This window comes from Eurypyga helias, unplaced genomic scaffold, assembly GCF_000690775.1.
Source record: "Eurypyga helias isolate BGI_N326 unplaced genomic scaffold, ASM69077v1 scaffold16562, whole genome shotgun sequence".
Classification (NCBI taxonomy): Eukaryota; Metazoa; Chordata; class Aves; order Eurypygiformes; family Eurypygidae; genus Eurypyga; species Eurypyga helias.
In genome coordinates this window covers 93120-115176 of record NW_010235673.1, presented here as the reverse complement: position 1 = coordinate 115176, position 22057 = coordinate 93120, and the positions used below count along the sequence as shown (strand labels likewise).

At 47.5% G+C, this 22057-nt stretch overlaps 1 protein-coding gene across 1 annotated transcript in view; it reads left to right on the top strand.

Annotated features, from left to right (window-relative positions):
- Positions 1–22057, top strand: part of DIS3L2 (DIS3 like 3'-5' exoribonuclease 2) — a gene marked incomplete at its 3' end in the record, with an annotated part of 168980 nt that overhangs the window by 56272 nt on the left and 90651 nt on the right. Inside the window, exon 8 of the mRNA XM_010146847.1 lies at positions 6729–6902. Coding sequence (XP_010145149.1) covers positions 6729–6902 — 174 coding nt within the window. The remainder of the gene's footprint in view (positions 1–6728; positions 6903–22057) is intronic.

Below are 22057 nucleotides of genomic sequence, written 5' to 3'. Positions count from 1 at the left end.
GACACTACATAATGTTGGTCTCTCTAGGTGCCTGCTTCAGTGTGCTGGTGCATCACAGCATTAATGAGCGTATGGCCTTCGCTCAGAAGAGCTTGCAGTCTAGAGGGAACACACGCTGGTCAGCACAGGCACCGTGGGGTGCTGGCAGCTATTCAATCTTTCCTCCCTTTTTGTAAGAGTGTGTCGTGGTTTAACCTGCACAGAGTAGTACACAGTGTGTAGGCATTTCTCTTCTGCCAGAGAAAGAAGATCAGTAGCTGTGAGGCTCCTGTTTGGTTTTTGAAAGAAGTCACAGATTATTGTGGTTTTAAATTTGCATTGGTTCAAGGGAGGATACTAGAAATCAAGAGAAGATTAATTAACTCCTGAAGTAGATAAGGGTATTGCACTCTGTGCTTATCAGAAGCTGCTGTAAAGCCATTGCTGTCCTGAGTTCAAATTGCAGGCACTACCGTGAAGGAAGAGATTTTAAGCCAGGGCTACTCAAATGGCCTATGCTGGGCTGGATCCAGACTGAAAGGTCATTTTGCCTCTTCTTGTGGCAAAACTCCCTGTAGTTTTCAGCATTTGCAGTCTTTCTTGGGAATAGCTGCAGTGTGCCAAGCACCCACCTGGAGTGGCAGTGCTGATTTCCTGTTAAGTGGGTCTCAAGAAAAAATGGTGGACATTGATGAATCTATTCAGTTATCTTGGGAAAAACTGAACAGTCGTGGTTTAGTTGGTGATTTGGACTAGGTATCTCTGACCTGTGGCAATGCTGTGCTCAAATTTTACAGGTGATGGGAATCTGGATGTAGTCTGGAGCATGTGTGTAGTGGGAGTTCGGCGTAAAGCACAGCTTTTCTCTTTCCTTGCAAAGCTGTTCTGATGGGGTAGCACAGCTGGTGGACAGTGTCAGCACCATGGGTTTTGGAGTCCTCACCTCAAACTCCTGGTAAAGCTTAATACGTGCATAAAACTTGTGGGTTTTAAGAGTAAGTATGTTGGCACAGATCTATCAGCCCTAGAAGTAAAAGTAAACTCAAGTCCCTCTGAAATGAAGTTCATTATCAGTTGTGGCTGCTTTGCATGCCCGGTAATAGCAAGTTTCACGTGTACTCCTTGAGAGCCACATGAGCTGTTAAGTCCGTCAGTATTTCCTAGCTGGACTGCGGCGCATGAACTGAAGCTGCCCCCTTTGAGCTCCACTTAACTAGGGGCTGGCTGCGCTGGGAACTTCACTATGACTAAGCTTCTTATTGGCAGAGATTTTCTTTGTCTTCCTGGACTCCAACAGAGAAAAGAGTGGAGGGTGATTGTACTGCTTGCCTTCTTGCCATGAGCAAACCCCCTTCTCAGCAGAAACAGGGGAAATTAGGAGGATGGGCTAATGTCTTCTTTCCTGGTGTGTGTCTTTAATCTGGGCTTCTGACAACATTATATATTCTCATCTGGCTGTTTCGGTAGTTTCCAAGTTGTAAAGGGTGTTGTCAGGAAAGAAAACGTCCATGATTGTCTTCATACATAACTCTTTCCTCTGGGACTCGGCTGTGCTTCAGTTAAGTGCCTTGCGGAGATGGGACCATAAAGCCTTGGTGACCCGTTTTGTTTTTAACTATAAATACATGCTTGTTTAAACACTGAAAGACAAGGAAACCTCTTGAGGGTCCCAAAAGTTCCTGTTTGCTTTCAGACTGGTTTATAGGCTTGCTTATAAGATGTGTAGCTAGCCGTGGCCCCAGCTGAAGGAGAGGAGAGCAAGTGATCTGCAGCTCGTTGCACGTTTGGGTTTATTGAACACTTGTGCGTCCCTTAGTTCTGCCCACAGACTTCATGGTGCCCCTTGGGCAGCACCACCAGGGATTTGAAGGTGTCTGGACTACAGAGCCTGCAGGTCATCACTGCACTATCTGAGTCTGCTGGAAGTACGGCAAGGAAAACTCCCTCCATAGTTGGCAGGCATTTCCCATGGATACCTTGGGTGTTTCCAGGTACTCTCCATCCTGCAGCTGAACTCCCCCTCAGCTGGTCATGCACCTTCTGCAGCTTTCCTTTTCCCTTGGGAAGCTCACTGCCGGGTTTCCAAGCACAGTTCTCAGCATATTCTGGTCTTCACAGTGACTGTGTGTGGCTGAAACAGTGGGATGCCCTGGCCAAGAGTTTGGTGGTGGCACTGGCCACCCAGGGTGGTCACCTGCACGGGGGCAGTCCCTGGAGGTCTCCTGGGGAGGGGGTGTGTTTCTGTGTCGTGATTGCCACCTGGTGGTCACCAGCGAGACACTATCCCCTCTGAAAGCCACCCTGTCCCCTCTGAGGGCCACCCTGTCACCCCAACCGTGCTGGGAATGAGCAGGGAAGAGCTAATGGCTCCATGTCCCACTGGTGATGCCCTGAGTGGGTGCCGCTGGGCTCCCTCCTGCATGTGGAGGGAGTTTGCCGTGGCAGTGAAACGCCATGTAGCTGTACCTGCTTCAGGTAGCAGATAATGCAAAATAGCTCCAAAATAGTCTCCTTTTCCAAGTAAATATTACAAGTACTACCATGTGCAGTTATTTTCTGGAGGCCTTTTCTCAATGATGGAGTCCAAGTTTGTTTGGAAAATTAGTCTGGACGTCTCCACACTTTTGGAGATGGTTAAGGTGGAGTCTTTTTGCCCCCACATATGTTGATGGATGAGACTATTTAAAAAAAACAACAGCCAAACAGTAATAATAAAATGTCAAATCACTGCCTCCTCCTGTGTCACACGGGGCTGGTGGCTTTTCCAGCTCAAGGCCTTAGATATTGGCCTGTCAAGGTGACAAGATTTGTCACGGCATTTGCAATAAAATGAAACGTTGCGGGGTGTTCTTTCACTTGACCACCTTTCTTTCCAAAGCCATCCAAGTGGCTTGAATTCCTTTCCTCTCTGGCATTTTATTCCTTTTTTATCCCTAAATTCACAAATGAACGTGGTGTGAGGGGAAATGGCTGGATACCCTGGGTAGCTGGGAGGCTCGAGGGAAGGTCTGATTCCCAAGCAGTGTAGCTCTGTTGGATAAACACCTTCTTGCAGATGGGACTGTCTCTCAGGAAAACTGTGTTCCCTCGGCACAGTCAATCACCATACAGCTCTGAGGCGTGGGATAGCCCCACCTTTGTGGGGAGCACCATGCTGTGCCTGTGCTTCCATGGAGGGTCCAGGAGCTGGAGGGTGGCAGCTCCATGGTCGGGGTGGGGCTGGACCGCGCTCTCGGGTTCCCATGGCACAGCTTGCTGTCTCTGTGGTGCTGCAGACATCGCTCCATCTCCACTGGGGCCTTTGGGCTTTGTCAAGCTGCCTGTGAGCTCCAGGCCCTGGGTGGTGGGAGCAGCCGGGTGGCCTTCCTTGCTGTCCCCTCTCCTGCTGCTGTACAAGCTTCCTCTAGGAGCAGTGGCTTGTTGATGTGTAGGATGTCCTCCCACTGCAGAAAGACACCCTCCATGTAGGGTGACTGTGAACAAGTCAGCTCCAGGAGAGACTGAGTAAGGTTGTTAAGTCCCCATGGAAGTTATTCATTCCCGTTTGGGAGCCTGCCCGGCTTTCCAAAGGAAACAAGCCTTATGTAATTACACTTTGTCTTTTTGGAGAGTTCTTATCATATAACCTTTGAACACATGGGCCAGTTTCAGCTGAGTCTGGGGAGTGGAGAGGGCTCACGTGTTGCTATAAATGGGTGGCCAAATGGGTGTCCCCACGAAGGGGAAGATGGCAGCACAAGTGTGGCTCTGTCCCAGGCGCACACACGCAGGAGGTCCCGCTCCAGTGAGTCTGCAGCTCGGAGCAGTTCAGTGGTCTCACAGCTATGGCTGTTTTGGAGGAACACCCTGTGCTGCCCAGAGCCCCAACTAGGGCACGTCCCCATCTGTGCATGCTGCCGCTGCCCCTGACATCAGCCCAGGAGCATTCGAAGAAGCCTCCAGCACGCTCTAATGCTGCCCCATCAACGTCACAGAAAACGAACGTTTATGTCTGTAACCATTACAATTTTTTTACCTTTTAACATCTTAAAAAAAAAAACCCAGCAAAACAAACAGATACACGCAAGCCTGGGGTGTCACAGACACCGTGACTCCTGGGAGCGAACGTCTGACTGCCGCTGGGCCCTGTGCCTGTTGTTGTTTATAAGCCTCTTGAACTATTCTTGCTACCCTTGGTGGCCGCGGAGCCCTGTGAGTGATTTTACAGCCTGACTGCTACTCCGGGGCCATCGGTGATCCTATATGCGTTACCTTTGATCACATGCTGTCCTGTCAGATTTTGCTCTGATGCAAGTCATCATGTCTGTGTGACTGTAACATGGCCCCAATTAAAGCCAGTTGTACACTTTTTATTTCAAGGTACTTGGGAAATGTTCCCTGGAACGCTGTAAATCAAATGTTAATTACTATAAAAAAAATATTAGTCCTGTATCAAACCTCTGGGTAAACCCCTTATGGTTCATAATCTAATTTCAGTAAACGGATCAAGGGAACATGGGTTTCAGGACTGAGCTGGAAGGCACTCTGGCATTCAGAGGTGCTTTCCATGACTAGTCGTGCAGACGTCCAGCTGCCCTCCTGGTGCACTTCCCAGCTCTGCCCTTCCAAGAGGAGGGGCACCTGAGACTCAAGCGCTTGCCATTTCTTTCTGGTAGGGCAACATCTCCTCTCTTTTCCTCTTTTGTTTTTCTTCAGTCCATCCGTAGTGGTGCTCCTGGGCCTGTGGACCTGAGGGCTCATCCTTGCTCAGTCTCCCTGGGTCGCACTAGACATTGGAAGTGAAGTGGTAATTTTTCTGGTTTATTGTTACTGCTTAGAGAGAGGGAGATAAAACTGATGCCTCATTTATTTGCATTAAAACAGGGATCAGGCTGGGATCAAGCTGCAGGAGCAGAGCGCTCGGCCCCGATGCCAAATGCGCACGTATTTCTGCCATACAGTTTGTACATAAAACTGAAACAATGGAGGGAAATATCTTTTATCCTTGTTTTCATTTTTATTTTAAAGCTAGGCAACACGAGCTCTACGGTTTACCACACCGCGCCATCCTTCCCAGCGTATTACACAGCGTGACGGGTTTATCACGCCAGCCCTTCCCGTGGTGAGGAGAGAGCGCTTAGCTCCCATAAAGAAGATGGGCTTGCCTGTGCCGTGCGGATGGGGTTTGTTCTGTGGGTTTATGGCACGATTGAAGCCCTGAGAGCATCTTGCTTTTCCAAATGACAAGCATGCTGTTTTGGCCCCAATTTAGGAAAGTAATTAGTGCCTGTTCTCACTCATTGGAATTAAAGCAGGAGGATCAATATAATGATTGTGTATTTTATGCAGCGGAAAACCATGTATTAGAGTGGCTGATTTTGTGCTGTGTTATTACCCCTCTCTTTTGTGTCATATTTTGATGGATTTGCCTTAATTTCAGTTGTCGTTTTCGTGGGTCAGAAGCGTTATCTCTGTTGGCTGTAATGTCCCATTTGCCCTAATGGCAGTATATTAAAAACAAAATAATAATTTACCTCTGTGTGGTGTAGAGAGATCTCAGGGTGAGAAGGGGGCGAGGGGGAGCCACCACGGGACACAGGTTCTCATGTAGTAACCAGGTAGGGAGGGGGCGACTGTCCCCTTCATTGGAGTCCCAGTTTGCGTGCTGTGACCAGAACCAAACGCTTCTGTGACACGAGAGCGCTCAAACGCGCGCTGGGGTTTGCGCTGGAGCAGATGGAAACTTTCTCTAAGCATAATCGAGCAGCAGCCTCATCCACACATGTGCAGGATACTTCATCAAAGACTATTGGCATGTGGGGGACAGTTTCCCCTGGCTGTGACTTGCTTGTAGATCACTGGCTCCTCTCCAGCTGGCTCCTGGTTCAGAGGCTTCTGCTTAGCTAGGAGAGAAGGGACAAAACTGTGGATACTCCATCCCTGGAAGTGTGCAAGGCCAGGCTGGATGAGGCTTTGAGCAACCTGGTCTAGTGGAAGGTGTCCCTGCCCATGGCAGGGGGGGTGGAACTAGATGGTCTTTAAGGTCCCTTCCAACCCAAACCAGTCTGTGATTCTGTGAATGTTTAGGACCTGGAAAGAGCCTGGAAAATGGTTGGAAAGACAATCTGTGGGCATATCTGTGTGTGCAACTTCCTGTGAGGAAGGCAGTAAAGGTTCCCCACCCACTGCAATGCCCTCACAGTTTGCCCAGGCAGAGGCGTATCCTTCAGGGTGTAGAGGGGTGTGCTGGGCTCCCTGGGAGCTCTTTTCCACAGAGCTGTCTGGGATCGGGTCCTAACCTGTTCTCCATTTCAGATAGCAGGGACTAAGTCACGTTTTTCAGTAATGAGGAGGGGAAGGAGGATCTCAAGGGAACCAGCCATGTGTAAAGCTAGAGCTGTCTGTGTGGAGGGCTGTGCTTTTCTTATCCCTGTTGGATATATCTGCTTTCTAAAATTTCACACTTTCTTACCCCTGCAAAAACCTAATAATATAAAATGTCTCCTTAAAATCAGATACAGAAATCTAATAATATAAAACCTCTCCTAAAAATCAGATACACAAAGCAGCCCAGAGTACTGCCTAGTATTTTGCATCTCCAGCAGACATAAGTCATGGTATGGTTTCTGAGTCCTGTGCCAAAACTCAGGGAGAAGCAGATGGGTGAAAGAGTATGTTTGAGGGCTCAGCAGCCTCTCTGCGGGGACACTAACAACTTGACAGTAGTAATTATACACTTTAAAAAAGCATCCCTTCCTTTCATTCTGCAGGCAGTTGGCCAAAAGTCTTGGGCAGGCTGGGGAGATTGAGCCGGAAACGGAAGGGATCCTGACGGAGTACGGTGTGGATTTCTCTGACTTCTCCCCCGAAGCCCTGGAATGTCTTCCCCAGAGCCTGCCCTGGGTTATCTCACCGGGAGAGCTGGCCAAAAGAAGAGATTTAAGGTAACGACAAACAGCGCGGTCTGACGCTCCTCCTTGGCTTGGTGCAAGGTTGTGTTGTTTTCTTTTGTTTTGTTTTTATTTTGTTTTGTTTTCATCACGCTTTGAAAAGGCACTGACTTATGACATGTACCCTATTACACGTCACCTGTGCTGGCGTGAAAGGGAGCTGCTTTTGAAAGTACCTACAAAGCTAGGAGATCAGCTATTTGGAGAAGTATTTTGTGAGGCACAGAGGCTTTTTTCTCAACAGAACTATTGAAAACTGAAAATTTGGTGTTTGGCAGCTAATCTGAAAGCTTTATGTTTTTGTCTGGAATGTATTACGTATTTTAGTGGTAGTTTTATAGCAGAGATTTTCTGAATGCCTGGCAGATCAAATGATCTTGGGCATTGCTACTTTGAAACTTAAGCACAGGTAGAGACGGTCCTGCGTTTTCCTGTCTAGTCTCAACATTCTTCTCTGGTTTGAAGAACCGGTGTCATGTGGAGTTTATGACGGCTCTCGATCAGGTTAGCAGCTGGCAAATGCAGCCCTTCCTGCCGCCCGACAACCGTGCTGTCCACTTACCTCGCATTAGCCATCCCTGCAGCTTAGTGATGCTCCCACCAGCCGTCGGGAACTCTGTGGTCTGTTGGGTGGTAGATGCTCTGACGTTGCTGGGCTACCCAAAACTAGTGGATTTGCTATTCTTCAGATTGTCAGATTTCAGAGACGGCTTTCTTAGAAAAGATTTAACGTCAAAAGGAAGGTAATTTGTTTAGATCTTCACTTTGCAACAAAGGAAGGTGCAAGACAGCAAACCAATACATGCGTTATTAAGTTGCTGTGGTGTGTTCCACTCCCACCCTTGCCTATGCTACAGCATCCTGTCTCAGCTCTCAGATTCATTGCTTTCTTGCATATTGGTGAGGTGAAAGAGCCCCGAGAACCTGATTTCTGAAGGCACTGTACTGCTACAAGTGCCTGTATCTATGTAGCAAGCTCCTCTCCCTCTTAGTTTATGTGTTATTGACATGGATATCAGCAATTTGAGCAGATAAGCTGATAAACTACAGCCATTTGTATCTGTACCTGGACTCCAGATGTTACTTTGGGCCTAATCCTGCACTGTAGCCTGCAACCTGACTGCTTCAGCTTTACTGGATTTCCATTGCCATACAACGAGATAATTCAGGGGAGAATCACTGTAGGCTTCAAGTAGCTTTAGCAAAAAATCTGCAGTTCCGAAGTCACTGGAAAGTACTTATTTTTGTATTCTTGACTACATTTCAGTAGCCTTTTCTGTTTCTTCTGACCGAGTTTTTCAGGCAAGTAAAGAGCTTGACTTGTCTCCAGTCAGACAATCAGTTTTGGAAACAAATTCCAAGGGCATTTCTTGCTTTTATTGCTGAATTATTACACTGGGACTTATCAAGGTGATAACAGTTTTGCAGTTAAGCCATTTAAATCCCTCTCTGCCCCTTCCCGACCACAGTGCACACTACAAAGTAGATTTCCTTTTGATCCTCTCAAATATAAACATTTAGCAGTCAAGGTTTTTAAGACAATTATTTGAGCTTAGTTTACTAATCCTTTTAATGTCAACTGCCACACCGCCAACTAACTAGTCTGTGGTCTAAACACAGAGATAACGTGAAGCTTCTAGTTATGGAAAGTAAAATGCAGATGAGTCTTCTTTTTTGTTTCCTCACGGTGAGAGGTTTGTCTACTCAGAAAAAGATGAGTTTAGGAGTAAACGTAGCATGAATCATAGCTCAGAGGAGGCCTGCAGTTGGAGACCTGGCCACCATCTCTTCTGGTCTCACCCATCAGACCTTGAGAGACTGTTCTTGACAAGTCCCAGGGTAGCTCGGCTTTGACTTGGTGTGGAATATTAGCTTTCGTGTGGTCAGGGATAAACGCGTTGGGGCCTGCAGCGTTGTACAGATGGCCCAGGTACACGCTGGCCCAGGCTGGCACCCAGAGGAAGACACCTGAACCGGGGTATCTGCTCTGGGTGCAGACGGGAGTTGTTTTCCCGGGGAGCTCACACCGTGGTCAGGGGCACCTGCCTCTGCGAGCGCCCATCTTTGTGTACTCTGTGCACGTTGGTCTGTCAGGCTCCCCAGATTACAGTACGCTGAGAGCGCAGCATGAGATGAGTTACAGGGAAATAAGGACTTGTCTTTTCTCCTGAAACACCCGTGTTAACGCTTCCTAGCTCATCCTAATTCAGTTTACACGTTGCTCACCTGATAAGTGTAAGGACACGTTAGAGTTTGGCCTAAAATATTTCCATCTCTAGTAACTCCTCTCCACTACTGTAGCACAGTGCTGTACGTTTTCTAGTGTCACGCATTAAGCTTTAGGGATTTGGAACCGAGACCCAAGCAAAGTCCTGTGTTTCTGGGCATTTCCTCTTCCTGAGATAACTTCTTGTTTCCTTTCATCACGGGAAAGGACCCTTTCGTCCTCAGAAGGTAACTTCTGTGTTCTGCTGCCTGGTGTGGTCGGGTCTGTTGGTGAGTCAGTGTGCAGAGCACGGAGGTAGAGGCTCCGCACTGGAGGCATTTGTGAGTGTGGTTTCAGATGAAAGTGAGACCATGTGTTTCACCAAGCTGCTGAGGCTGGGCAAGAGGAGGGAAGGATATTTTGTCCATGCCATCTTGTAAATATGTTCCTTGATCTTCCTGCAAGTCAGTTTTACAGGAAGCCTGTTCTTGCCACGGATAGTCTGTTTGGATAGCAACTGTGATCTCACCTACATAGCCTGTGCAGAATTGCTTCCAGGAGATCTTTTTATTTTTTTCTTTTCCCCTCATTTCTGCAGTAATGGCTCACAAAGAAAGGTTTACATAATATTTTAATATTACTTAAGGCAGAAAAGATCCAAACCTCTTGGATGGCTTTGAAATCTTCTAGCTGTTTTAACTCTCTGCCACTACTGGACAGTATTGCTGTGGACATCTGCCTTTTACCTGCATGGGTTTGTCTATTTGTAAAATTAGGCAAGTCTTTCACAGGCGTGCTTGTTTGCAAAGAGCACCAAAAACTCCTAATGAAAAGCACTAGGCAAGTATTAGGTGTTGGCATTGCGTGCTGCAGTTGTGTTTTATAGAGAGCAGGGAGTTTCATAAAGTATCAGAGTAGCGTGGTGGAGGAAACTTCCCTTCCAGAGACTTTAAAGGTGATAATACAGATAGGACCAGAGTTCTTTTATTATACAAGTTGACTGGAATTGCTGTTTTTTCATTAGAAGCTTGAGAAGTGTTTGGTTTCTGCTTTTAGAGAAACATTGGAGGATTAGTGTCATAGAGACAAATTTTGATGGGTGCAAAGTTTCAACCGTTTTCCGGTCTTTTCCAGTGTTTCAACATGTAATTTTTATTTCCTTGTTTGCTTTGCTTTGCACTTTGTGCTTCAATGGTGTGGGACAAAATAGAGCCCCTGAAGAGAAGAGGGGTCAGGGCAGAGGAGGAAGTGGTTGAGGAAGCAGATTTCAGAGGTGGGTGCAGGAGACAGGGGCTGGAGGAGGCCGTTTGAAGAAGTTGTAGCCAGGAATCTAAGAAACCCAAAAGCTATTTCTAAGACTCATTCCAAATGTTTCTAATTTCATTCATATCTTTTTGTTTCCTTTACTGCTTAACTGGGACAAGAAACTAAAGCCAGGAAAGTCCAATCATAGTGGGAAACAAAAACCTAAATATTGGAGAGAGAAAAAAGGCCGTTCTTTGCAAAGCAGTTCTGCCGCTTGCTTGTCTCCCATTGTTGGTGTTACTGTGGAAAATGTATAACATCACTCTTTTGGAAAGCACTAGTGCCTGTTCAAGTAGAGATGGTTTATATAGTCTAACATGGAAGAACTTGAGGATATCTATTTCTTTACCATTTGCCTAATAATAAGTGAGCCTGTTGACCTCCGCTGGACTATTACAAATGTGAAACTTGGCACTCAAAATTGCTTGCTCTAAATTTTCCAGTTGCTTTCTCTTTTTCCATTTGATGTCATCCTGCCAACTAGTGATTTTATTATTATAAACAGGACATTGTATTCACTTTTAAGAAGAAATATGAAGCTGAAGGTAAAATTACAAACTGCAGTTTCTCAGCTGGCAAAATACAAAACAATGAGCTAAAAATACTGAGCAGAGAAAGGGTGCTGTGGCAAAAAACTCTGAAATATCTACAAGATGGATGTGGTCTGAGGAACAGACACTGACTGACTTTCACCGAGCAGCTCTGAACTCCTGAGAATCACCGAACGTTTGAGGTTGGAAGGCGCCTCTAGAGATCATCTACTCTAACCCCCTCGCTCAAAGCAGGGTCAGCTAGAGCAAGGCTGCTCAGGGCTGTGTGCCTTTGGGGTTTAGATATCTCCAGAGCTGGAGATTCCACAACCCCTCTGAGGAACGTGTTCTGGGGTTCAATCACCCTTGCAGTGAAAACGTGGGCATTTTTTACCTTTAAATGGAATCTCCTGTGTTTTGTGCCCATGGCCTCTTGTCCTACTGCTGGATACCCCTGAGGAGAGTCTGGTGCTCTCTTATTTACTCCCTGCCATCAGGTCTGTTTTCACATTTGTGAGATCTGCTTGCGTGAGCTTCTCTTCTCAAAGCTGAACAGTCCCAGCTCTTTCAGCCTCTCCTTGTAGGTTGGATGCTCCAATTCCTTAATCATCATGGAGGCCCTTCAGCACACTCACACCAGTAAGTCGATGTCTTCCTGGTACTGGGGAGCCCAGAACTGGACACAGCGCTCCGGCTGTGGTCTCACCAGTGCCAGGTAGAGGGGAAGGATCGCATCTCTGACCCGCTGGACCATTCTTCCTAGTGAGACCCAGGAGGCTGTTGGCCACCTTTGCTGCAGCGGCATGTTGTTGGTCCATCGGGATCCCAGGTCCTTTCCTGCCAAGCGGCTTTCCAGCTGGTTGATCCCCAGCCTGTACTGGTGCACCGGCTCCCCCTGTGCAGGACTTTGTTTTTCTCTTTGAGCTTCATGAGATCCCCATCAGCCCCTTTCTCTGCCGAGGTGCCTCTGAATGACAGCGTAACCATCCCTTCCTTCTGTGAAGGTACAGGACTTGGAGGGCATCAGGCTGGGGACAGCAATGATCCGCTGCATTGACAGGAGACAATTAATGCTCACTTGCTTCCCTTGCAGGGCAGAGTTAATGAACTTCGCTCTTGGTGGCACAGAGCTGAAATGCAACGAAGCTTTCAGTTAAAATTTGCATCTTGGTATTTCAGCATGTGACCTCAATTGCAGCTGACCTGAAGCTCTCCAGGTTATTGAAGGCTAAATTGTAATTTTGGCTGCCCACTCAGAAATGTAGCATCTTCCCTCTGGTTGATCAGGGAGGAAGAGTGGAGGAGCTGTGCTGTGTCTCTGTCCGCTGTGGAGGGAAGCTCCGTAGCACCGTTTGTAGCTGGGAAGCACTGGCAGCAGGACAGTACCTGCACTGCAGTTCTGCCCGCTATTTATTTCTTTCTTGAGGCATGTTACAGCTGGTAACAGGGATTAGCAGTGCTTATAGTAAAGGTTCGACAGTGTGCTCTTTGCTGTAGATGCCCGCGGAGATGATTGGCTGATAAAATTAGAGGTGATGTTAAAAATGGGAGCCTTGAGCTGTGCAAGGGATGTTAGAGAAAAGCAGTCAGCCTCTGAAACAGATGTCTTTTCAAGGCAGGTGGATGACTTTAGTTAGAAATGAGTTCAAGTCAGATAAAACATCATTAAACAGCTTGTTTCCTGGAGATTTTCCACTACAAAAAGCTAGTGGTGAGTAGAGCAAGACTTACTCAGCTATACTAGGATATGTAAAAATACTCTGTTCTCTGGTGGAAACTGAGAAATGAGTTATTTAGCAAATGTATAAGCAACATTGCTACAGACCTGACTGTTATCTTGGCGCGGCGCGGAGACACAAACAGGGCCAGATTATGATCTTTGCCCTTGCACTGAGCTCGGCTGTGCCTGGTTTAATGTTCTCCTTGGGGGATACGAGGCATACAAAGGATTACTCAGTGGAGCCTAATATCAGATCTAGTCCCTCTCTAACAGGGTTGATTCCAGAGGATGGTGATGATGGCAGTATCTACTGTCCAGCTAGTCTGGAGAAGGGTACCCTTCGTGGATCAGTGAGGGGAGCTCGCGTTAGCTCCATCCTCACCCGTTAGCTGAGTAAGTCAAACTGAGTACAGTGCTGCTCTCAGTGATGTGATTCAGCTCCTGGCTTCGGGTTGGCTTCTTCAGGTCCTCCTTTCTGTTTTCGTAACATTTTTTGCCACACTATAGCTACAGCAATTGTGGTGACACTGTTTTGTACAGAATGGCGTGTGGCCTTTGCCCTCGGGTGATGTTGGTGCCAGTGGCTGGTGTACATAGACACACTGGCAACTTCACCGGCGTTTTTCCTTACAGGAAGGCGCGTATGGTCATTGGAAGTGCATCTTCAAGCAGAACTGGTGGTGTGCAGTTGGACAGGATTATTGTGTTCTGATCTGTAGGCCATCAAAACTCAGCTTGCTTAGTAAGAACCTGTTTAGTTGTGGAAAACTAATAACTTTTGTGACTAGGTTGTTAAACATACAGTCTTGTTCCTGCCTGACTGCCTGTTTTATGGAGAGAATAACAGAGGGGGATGAGGATAAAATCTTAAATCAATTTGGGAACATATTCATTTCTTACTGGATTCCACTGGATCACAAGGTGGGCTTTTGATGAGCAGAAGAAAGTGGTCTGTCCTCTCGTGCTTATATCTGCGAAGTGGCCCAGTTGAGGTGTGCCAAATTCTGCCACTTCCCTTGATATCATGCTGTTCTGCTGGTGCCCTTCTCTTGCTACAGGTCAGATAGCACGGGGGTAGGTAGGAGATGAAGGATCCAAGACCTTGACCCAGGTATCTGTGATGCAGTAGAAGAAGAAACACAGAACTTCTTCCGTAGGTGAGGCCGTATATCCCTGCTGTGGGATTTCGGGGCCGATCATTGATCACTAGGACAGGCTGGTTGTTACAAGGAACAACATTTTCCTCGTGGTTCCATTCTGATGGAGTGGTCTGGAGCTTGCTTTGACCATGCTCCATTCACCCTGAAGTATTTTGGTGATTGGATCCTTGTTCCCGGGTTATTCTCAGATCCTCACTCTCTAAAAAGAAAACAAATATATAGATGGCGCACATGCAGGTGTGTGAGGCAGGGTGGTGCTGGAGGTGTCACAGCATGGATTAGAAGTGGGACAGCTTGGAAAAGGCTAACACAAATATTCTGGGAGATGAGGGATTGATTTACAAGGAAGGATTAACTGTTCAATGTGTATTTGCCAACACTGAAAGGAGAAGTTTGCGAAAGATACAGTAGTTGATAGTTAAAATATGTAAACCAGAATGAAGAAATGGGAATCGTTTAAGGTGGTGGGAGGATAGAGAAGGGTGTTATGAGGACAAGTAAGGTAAAACAAAGAGGAAACCTTTCCTGTGCAGCCTAAAATAGATTAACTTAGACTGCTAAAGAAAGTACTGGAAACTCCATCACTAAAGATGCTTAATACCATACTGGAGAAAGTCCTTGCGAATGTATTGTCATGGGTAGTGCGGCTCTGACCTATGGGGGTTGGATGACCTAACGTCTCTTCCATTTCTAGCTCTGTGCATCTATGATTAAAGTAGTTTATATAATGCAAGTGCATTTTCAATTACACTCCACCTTCTTGCGTGGGATAGTGGTGGTGCAGAGACCTCATTATATTTGTGGCACAATTACAGCATGACTTGTAGGAAATACTGCTGGGACTCGGTCTCTCAGAGACGCTGATCTCGTTTATATATATATGCTGGCTTTTCAAGCCATTCAGGTATGTTACAAGACTGCAGTGTGCTTTTTTTCCCTCTTCCTCCTTACTTGGAGGCTGTAAATACATAGAAGGAATAATTGATTCTGGTTCAGCAACCTAGTGAGCAGGCCTTGGTGTGAACGTAAATGTTTATTGTTGTAGATATGTAATACATCAGGATTCGTTCTCAGCCACTCTCTTGGACCAAGGTCTCTCTTCTGAACCGTAACAGGACATTAGCTGAAACATAAACACAGAAATTAAAAAAGAAAGGTACTGGCTTGATGTCGAAAGTTGGGCTTTCAGTGCATTTTATGCTGTGCTGGATTTTTGTGGGGCTTATAACAATTAGTGTTTGGAGGGGGCAGGTTTTGCTTCCAATTATTTTAGAATTTAATTTCATTTTGGAATTTATGCACCACGCGAAAAGAGTTTTGTGATGTGTCAAGTATCTTTGTCAGCCTGTTACAGGGCATTCAGAATGCTTGCAGAGATTTGTCAGGGTACTTACATTGTGTGCCTGTTTTTTTAAGATAGTCCTTTTAAGAATCTTTTGGAAGGAGCCACTCTGGAGTTTTAACTAAAATCTGCCAGCATCAAGTGTGACAAATGTCGTAGACACTAACGTAATAGATGTCTTTAGGAGTGGGATGTTGAAGTCTCTACAATGTTCAAGTACTGATTGTTCTCTGAAATTTCTCTGAGAAAGAGCACTTCATCCCCATTTGAGTGATGAACATCGGTGGAATCGGTCCCGTGCTTATTGGCACTTTATAACAAATCTGTGCAGACACCGTGGTCGAGCTGGGTTTACTTGTGATTGAAGAATGAGATTGATTTTTGTGGTTGCCATAACAATTGGACTGTTGTGTGAAAAAATGTGAGTAGCGTTCAGTGGAGTGAGTTGACAGCTCTAGGTTGCCTGTTCCCAAATGAAAACAACCCAGCTCTGAGAAATGATGCCTGTTTAACTTTTGCAAGATGGAGCTCAGCAGGGTCTTAGAAATGACCTGAAGAGCCTCAAGATTCTAAAAGTGCCTTTGCTGTGCTTTAATTTTAAAATGCTAGCTTTGCGCTGAAGTTAGTAAGAGCGAACCATGAGGCTGAGCTTTCACTCCCACCACGCTATTGTATGTACTCACAAAGTGGAGAGAACAGGACAATCTGGAGAGTCCCTGGAAGAATGTAAATGCATTGCAGGTGTCTAGACGTGCAGTCACTCGTACTGTAAATGTCTGCGCACTGGCATACTCGAGTTTAAAGTTTTCTTGCGCTGCCTAAACTGCCTAAACTGTCACAAACAAAATGATGGGCATCGCTGTCTCACCTCCAGCAGCAGTCTGGCCTTTGGAAATCGGCTGCAAAAGAGGTGCCTTGGTGCTTCCCGAGCAGTTGGATGCCTGGAGGAGATGGGGGCTGTGAGCACCACGGAGCCCAGGCAGGGCGGGATGGTCAGAGCTGCTGGAGTCTTCAGTCGGGCAGTGTTTGTGTGCTGGGAATTCACAGGCAGCAGGTTACGGCCACCTTTTCCAGGCTTGTGGGTGCTGTGGCTTCTGGCGTGTTCTTTGTTCTCTTTTGTAGTTGTTTTGGGTGTGTTGGTTCTCATGAATGACCAGTGATCGTGGCAGGAGACTGCCTCAGTCTGACAGTAACTCTAGGGAGAGGGTCGGGGTACGTACAGTAGCTAAGTTCAGGCATTTTAATTCTACCTAAGCCCCTTTGCCTGGGTCTCCCGGTGTGAGACCTTTGGTGGCTCCCTGCTCAGCCCCTTCTGTAGCTGGCAGAGGCCCCTGGCTCTCTCCATCTCGGTCTGAATTCTGCCCGTGACCTCAGCCCTGAGCAGTCCAACTTTGGGCAAACGGTAACGTTGGGGCTTCGCTATGAATGATGTGAGTTGGTGGTGGCTGCAGCCAGGGCCAGGAGGGGTGGTGATCTGCAGCACGCCGTGGTGTGGATGCAGTTAGGCTGCCCAGCTGACTTGTGCTTGCGGTGCCTGGGATGTCCTTCCTCCATCCTCTGCTTTCCCTGGTTCCCGAGTAGCTGGTTTGTGCTCACTTCTTCAGGACTCTGTCTCCTGCAAATGGTCTCTTTAGCTGGTAAAGACAGAATCTTGCTTCATCGAGGGGTTTCTGATGCTCTGGAGGGTCCATGCCCTTCTCTGAATAGTTATTTCACGGCTGTTGGCATTTGTTGGAGCAGTCCATCTCCCCGCTGGCAGGTTGGCTCATCTGCTGCTGGCTGGGCGGGCCGTCCCGTTGTGTTAGGAGGATTTGCTTGGCTACATGGTGCTGCTCTGTCTACCGTGTTCACACCGGCGCTTTTCTCCATGAGCAGTACCGAGCTGCAGTCACACTGGTAACACCCAAACTTTGTCCGATAACTGGCCGTGCCAGAACCGTGCCTCTGACACAGCCTGGGCCTGTGGCTTACAAATGCAGTGCTTCCTCTGGATCCAAGTAGCCTTCCGCTCCAGTGAAGATGGAGTCCTGACCACTGGGCCTTGTCATCTCCTTGTGTCATAGGTGTTTGTATTTTATGGCTAACTCTGGTATGTTGAATTCTGAACAGTTTAGCTGGCAAAAATTGAAATACTCTACCAAACCTTGCAGCAGCAAGGGTACAGTTATTTTCTCTGCTGATTCTTGTGAATACCTTTGCATAGATGTATGTATTTGCACAAGGCAAAACAAACTGCTGTTGCAGTCCTGTGATCTGTGAACATTTTAATTACCAGGACAGTAATTCCAGCTCACCAACAGACCACTTATCACATCTCTACTGCTGCACTAGCCATTTATTTTAGGCCCTGTTAAAGGTAAAAAGACTAACTGCTCTGCAGATACGCTGGTCTGCTTTAATTAGGCTTCCTTAAGCTGTGCAAAGAGAAACTGCACTTCATTAGCTTTCCTTAAATTAGGATTGATATATCAGCCTGTATATGTGCATGCTGTCATTACTGTTTAATAAACTAAGTGCTCTGTTCTGCAATTTTTTTCCCCAGATGGTTGATTTGCAAGATGGCAGATGGAGCCAGCGTGCAAGCTTTGTCTGTAGCAGCTCTCTTGGCACTGCCCGGGGTTAGAGGTGGCTGGACCAGCGCTCCCCAGCATTGTCTGGGGCTGGCAGGGTCTGGGCAGTCTGTGTGGCACGTGCTTTCCTGACTCTTGCTTGTAGGTCCCCAAGGCTCGGTGCGAGTGCTTCCCCTGATCCTCCAAAACTCTTGGGGGCATTGCCTTGCTCCAGTGCAGGAAACCTCTGCCCATGAGGAGGAGGGAGAAAAGATTTTACTCTTCCACTGACAGAACCTCCGTGCCAGAGCAGGTCCAGCTCTGCAAACCTGCATTAAACATGTTCTGGCCGAAGAAACTCCTGTAAAGAGTGGAAGTTTCCACACAGAAATGTTTGTTTACCATCAGTGTGAGGAGGCTGGGGGGGTCCTTAAAGGCACGTGTTTAGTCCTTTCCAGCATGAAGAGCAGAAATCTCTTAGCTCTGTGTGTCTCTATCTCCTAAACCGGTTTCCTTTAACTAACCAATTTGTGTGTGTGTTGGAACGAGTGGACCTGGAACGTCTCATTACTTTTACAAAGTGTGTTTTGACAATTTTAAATGAATAAACCAGATTTTTATTAGGTGTAATGACAATGAGATGTGGCTCCTTCGGGGCTTTTAAAAAAGGAGCGCGAGGGGGATGCTCAGGCTCCTCAACCCAGCAGGTCACCTTGATGGCCCTCCAGAAGCTGCAGACAGCTGCCAATTTGTATTTACCTGCTGTCAGTGCACAAGTGCATGCATGTAGCCGGGGTATTTGCTTGTGCTGGAGCAACGTCTTTGTTAGCAGGTGCATAAGAAGTACCACGGCCTTGAGGTTCAGTCATACAACCCACGGCGGGTTGGTGTTGTTATCGGGTACGGTGAGGAACGTGGTCTGATCTCTGCGAGCTCCTTTGTGCCACCGCCTTTGGGGTGTTGTACAGCCGGACACTGTGGTCAGGGGTGGAATTTGAGCAGCTCCTTTCTCTTCGTGGGGTGGACTTGCCACATGGCTGGGAGCAGTGTTATTTCTTCACCCAGATGGCTTGTGTCGGCTGCCTCCAGGGTCCTCCCCGGGGTTTGTGCCGAGTAGCTGGCGCGGGTGCCAAGGGAGGGGACAGCTCGCACCCACACCCTGTCCTCCCTTTGCCAGCGTCTCTCTGTAGCGTGCTGGAGATAAAAGGTGATACTGGTAGGGCTGGAGGAAAAGCAGGAGATAGCTGGGAACATGCCTTCCTCCGAGACCTTGCCCTGGAATAGCCTGATTGCGGGGTGCTGCCCGCGGGCTCAGCGCTGCGGTCCCATCACTCGGTGGATTGTTTTCTTTCCCACATGCCAGCCCCGGTTCCTATAGCCATCTGAAACTTCTCCAGTAATAAAAACTGAAAACCAGAAATATAATTCATCACACTTAATAATGCAATTACTGGTGAGCGGAATTTTCTTAGCAGACTCCAGCTAGGTGCACTGCCGCGTGCCAGGATTATCTCACTGCCCTGAACTTTGAGCTCTGCTTGCAGATCGGCTTCTCTTGTCCCACTGACTGCCTGGCCATCGGTGCTGCAACGCTTCTGCAGAGCCCTTACGCCAGGGAGTATCGTTCCCTGTGTTACTTGCTCAGTGACTTTCTTACCTCACCTTGCAGTCTGTGCCCAGAATAAACTGCCTGTGACAAGCTACAAGTCCAAGTCCCTTGAGTAGTTTTAAAGGAGAAGTGGATCAGAGCCTGGTGGTAAAACATATCCCAGCTGTGCTGCACACAGAAATGCTGCATCAGTATTTGTCTGGACCCCTCTTCAGCTTTGCATCTGTGAGTTGAAGTATCTCAGATGGCACACGGTGTCCGTGCCTGCCGTTTGCACGCCAAGAGGCTGCTTGGAGCCCGGCCAGCGCCGTCCGAAGGGCAGCGAGCTGGGCATGAACTGCTGCCCGGGTGGGCTGGGGGCTGCCCCGCCAGCCCAGCAGGTTTCGGGCTCTCTGAACTGGGGCTGCCGCTGACCTCGGTGGTAGATGTGACTGGCCAAATACATCTCAGCAAAGCAGCCCGTTGGTTGCTACCCTTGTGTAAATGTGTTCTGAATTTGGCACCCGTGTATTTATGCTCGCTTCTTTCCAGGGCAGACTGCAAATATGCACTTCGTTGAAACCAATCTGCTAATTTTTGAACTGCCTGGAGCTACAATTCACAATGGGTGGCAGATGCTTGTGGTTGCAGGCCCTGAACATCTGGGATTAGCTGGCTATTCCCCTGACACAAGAACCCACATTCTCTTTGAAGGAGCTCTTTAAACCTTTTTCACATTCACTTGTCAGATAAAACGTGCCATTAGTGTCCGTCCAGTGCGTTTGCTCTTTTAAATGGAGTAACTTGCCGGAAGATGGACTAGAGGTGGCTGTGGAAGATGGACTAGAGGTGGCTGCGGAGGGATGCTGTTGCCCCTCTACTCTGTGAGTGAGTGTGGGGTGCGGTGTACCGGTACGTGCAGCTGGCACACGTGCATGCCACCCCACTGCTTGTCGTCTGGGTGTCTGGGTACCTGCATGCCCACGGCTCCCTTAGGAAAGTTGCACGGTACTTCGGAGTGATGCTATTGGGGAAATTCCATCCTTGGGTGCAATTTTAAGGAATACATACTCATGGAAGTAAGGTTGCTTGCAAACCTTTCGACACTGGTTGATTCCCAGTGCTGGATAGCTAGGCAGCAACAGATCAAAGTCCCAGTGTAGTTGAAAAGATTTTATATCTTCCAGTGTCACGATCTGTAATTTGTTTAGATGCGTGCGGAGGATCAGGACTAACGTGTGTGGGGGGATTAAGGCAGCTTTGCCATCCAGTCTGAAAGCTAGCGTACTCTAAAAGATTTTCAAAGTCTCAGAAGGCAGTGAAGTGGTTTACTGATTTTTATGTCTTTGAAAAATCTCTATTTTGCGTGCCCGGTGGAATTACATAAATACATGCTGCCAGCTGTCTGACACCGACAGATACCACCCAGAGCAGTTAAGTACCGCCGTGATAGGGCTGCGAAGATAGAGACGTCGCTCTCCCTGTGCGAGCACCCATGCAAAGACACCCAGACTTGCTAATTCCTCGTGACACTTGCTCCTTTAGCAGTTTGCTGTAATTTTTTCCCTCCCACCTCTTCTACCCCAGGAGTGTATCAGTGGTTACGCTGGAAGAAAAATAATATGTGTTTTCATTCTACGAAGGGAGTTACCATCCTGATAGGAGTTTGTCTGCAGCAAAGAGAAAAAAGAAGCGGTCTGATCTCTTCCTTGGCAGCCTCAGCCTATACCATTGTGCTCGGGGATCTTTTAACTAGGGAGGGGCTGAACTTATTCTGAAGGTTAAGATAAAAGCCAAATAAACCAGCAAACCCTATTCCATTACTGTCTTCACCGCTCTGCAGCTCCCACATCCCACACGCTGCTTGGGTGGACGCTGCTGTAGTGCAGGGGGCCGGGGCAAGACGTTGCTGTGAGGCAGCGCAGCATGAAGGGAGACCCTAAGGCAGAGGAGTTTCCTTAGTTTGAGCGCTTCAGGGTTTGGGTCTCACTGGTGCCAGGCTCTGCTCATTTAAACATAGAGACTCCTGGGTGAGATGTTGTATTTTGTAGCATCTCCTTGGCCCTAGAGCATTTCTGGGGTCCATCTCGGTATGTTCCTGCTGTCCCTGCCACCCACCACTAAGGGACATGTGAACATAAGCCTTCCAAGGAAGGGGGCTGCATATTCCGGGTACCACCTAGTACAACATATGCAGAGGGGCATTCAGTGTTTCCTAAGCACCGAGTTGATTTTCTAGGTCTAATTAGCTGGTTTTGGAGCTCTTTCATTCTACAACTTTCATAGTGTTTCCTATTGGAACCTGCTTTTCCCTTTGGTGCATAATGGGCAACGTAGATGTTATAACGTCCTGCACCTCTTGGGTCTTTACTCAGATTGAAACTCTCACTCACATTGATTATTCTTTGGGTTGTTCTGTAGACGATTCGCTGCCTCTGCTCCGTGCTAGCTGTGCTCGTGGAGTTTCAGATGTTGTGACATCTGCTCTTAGGCATGGGGATGGGGGTTGTTTGTGTTCCATTTAGCTTTCCAATTAGGAACAATCTATTTTTACTCTAGCTGCAAGGCATCGAGACTTTTTCCTGCTTGTTTCTTTGGAGTGAACTTGGTGGGCTAAATTCTTTAGTTTTCATGGAAGAAAATCAGTAGTGAGGTGAAAGCTGTGAAGAGCAAGCAGTTAAACCAAAAAGAAAAATGGAAAAAAAAAACCCAAAACCAAGGAGATTTTTTTTTTTTAACATTAGATTTA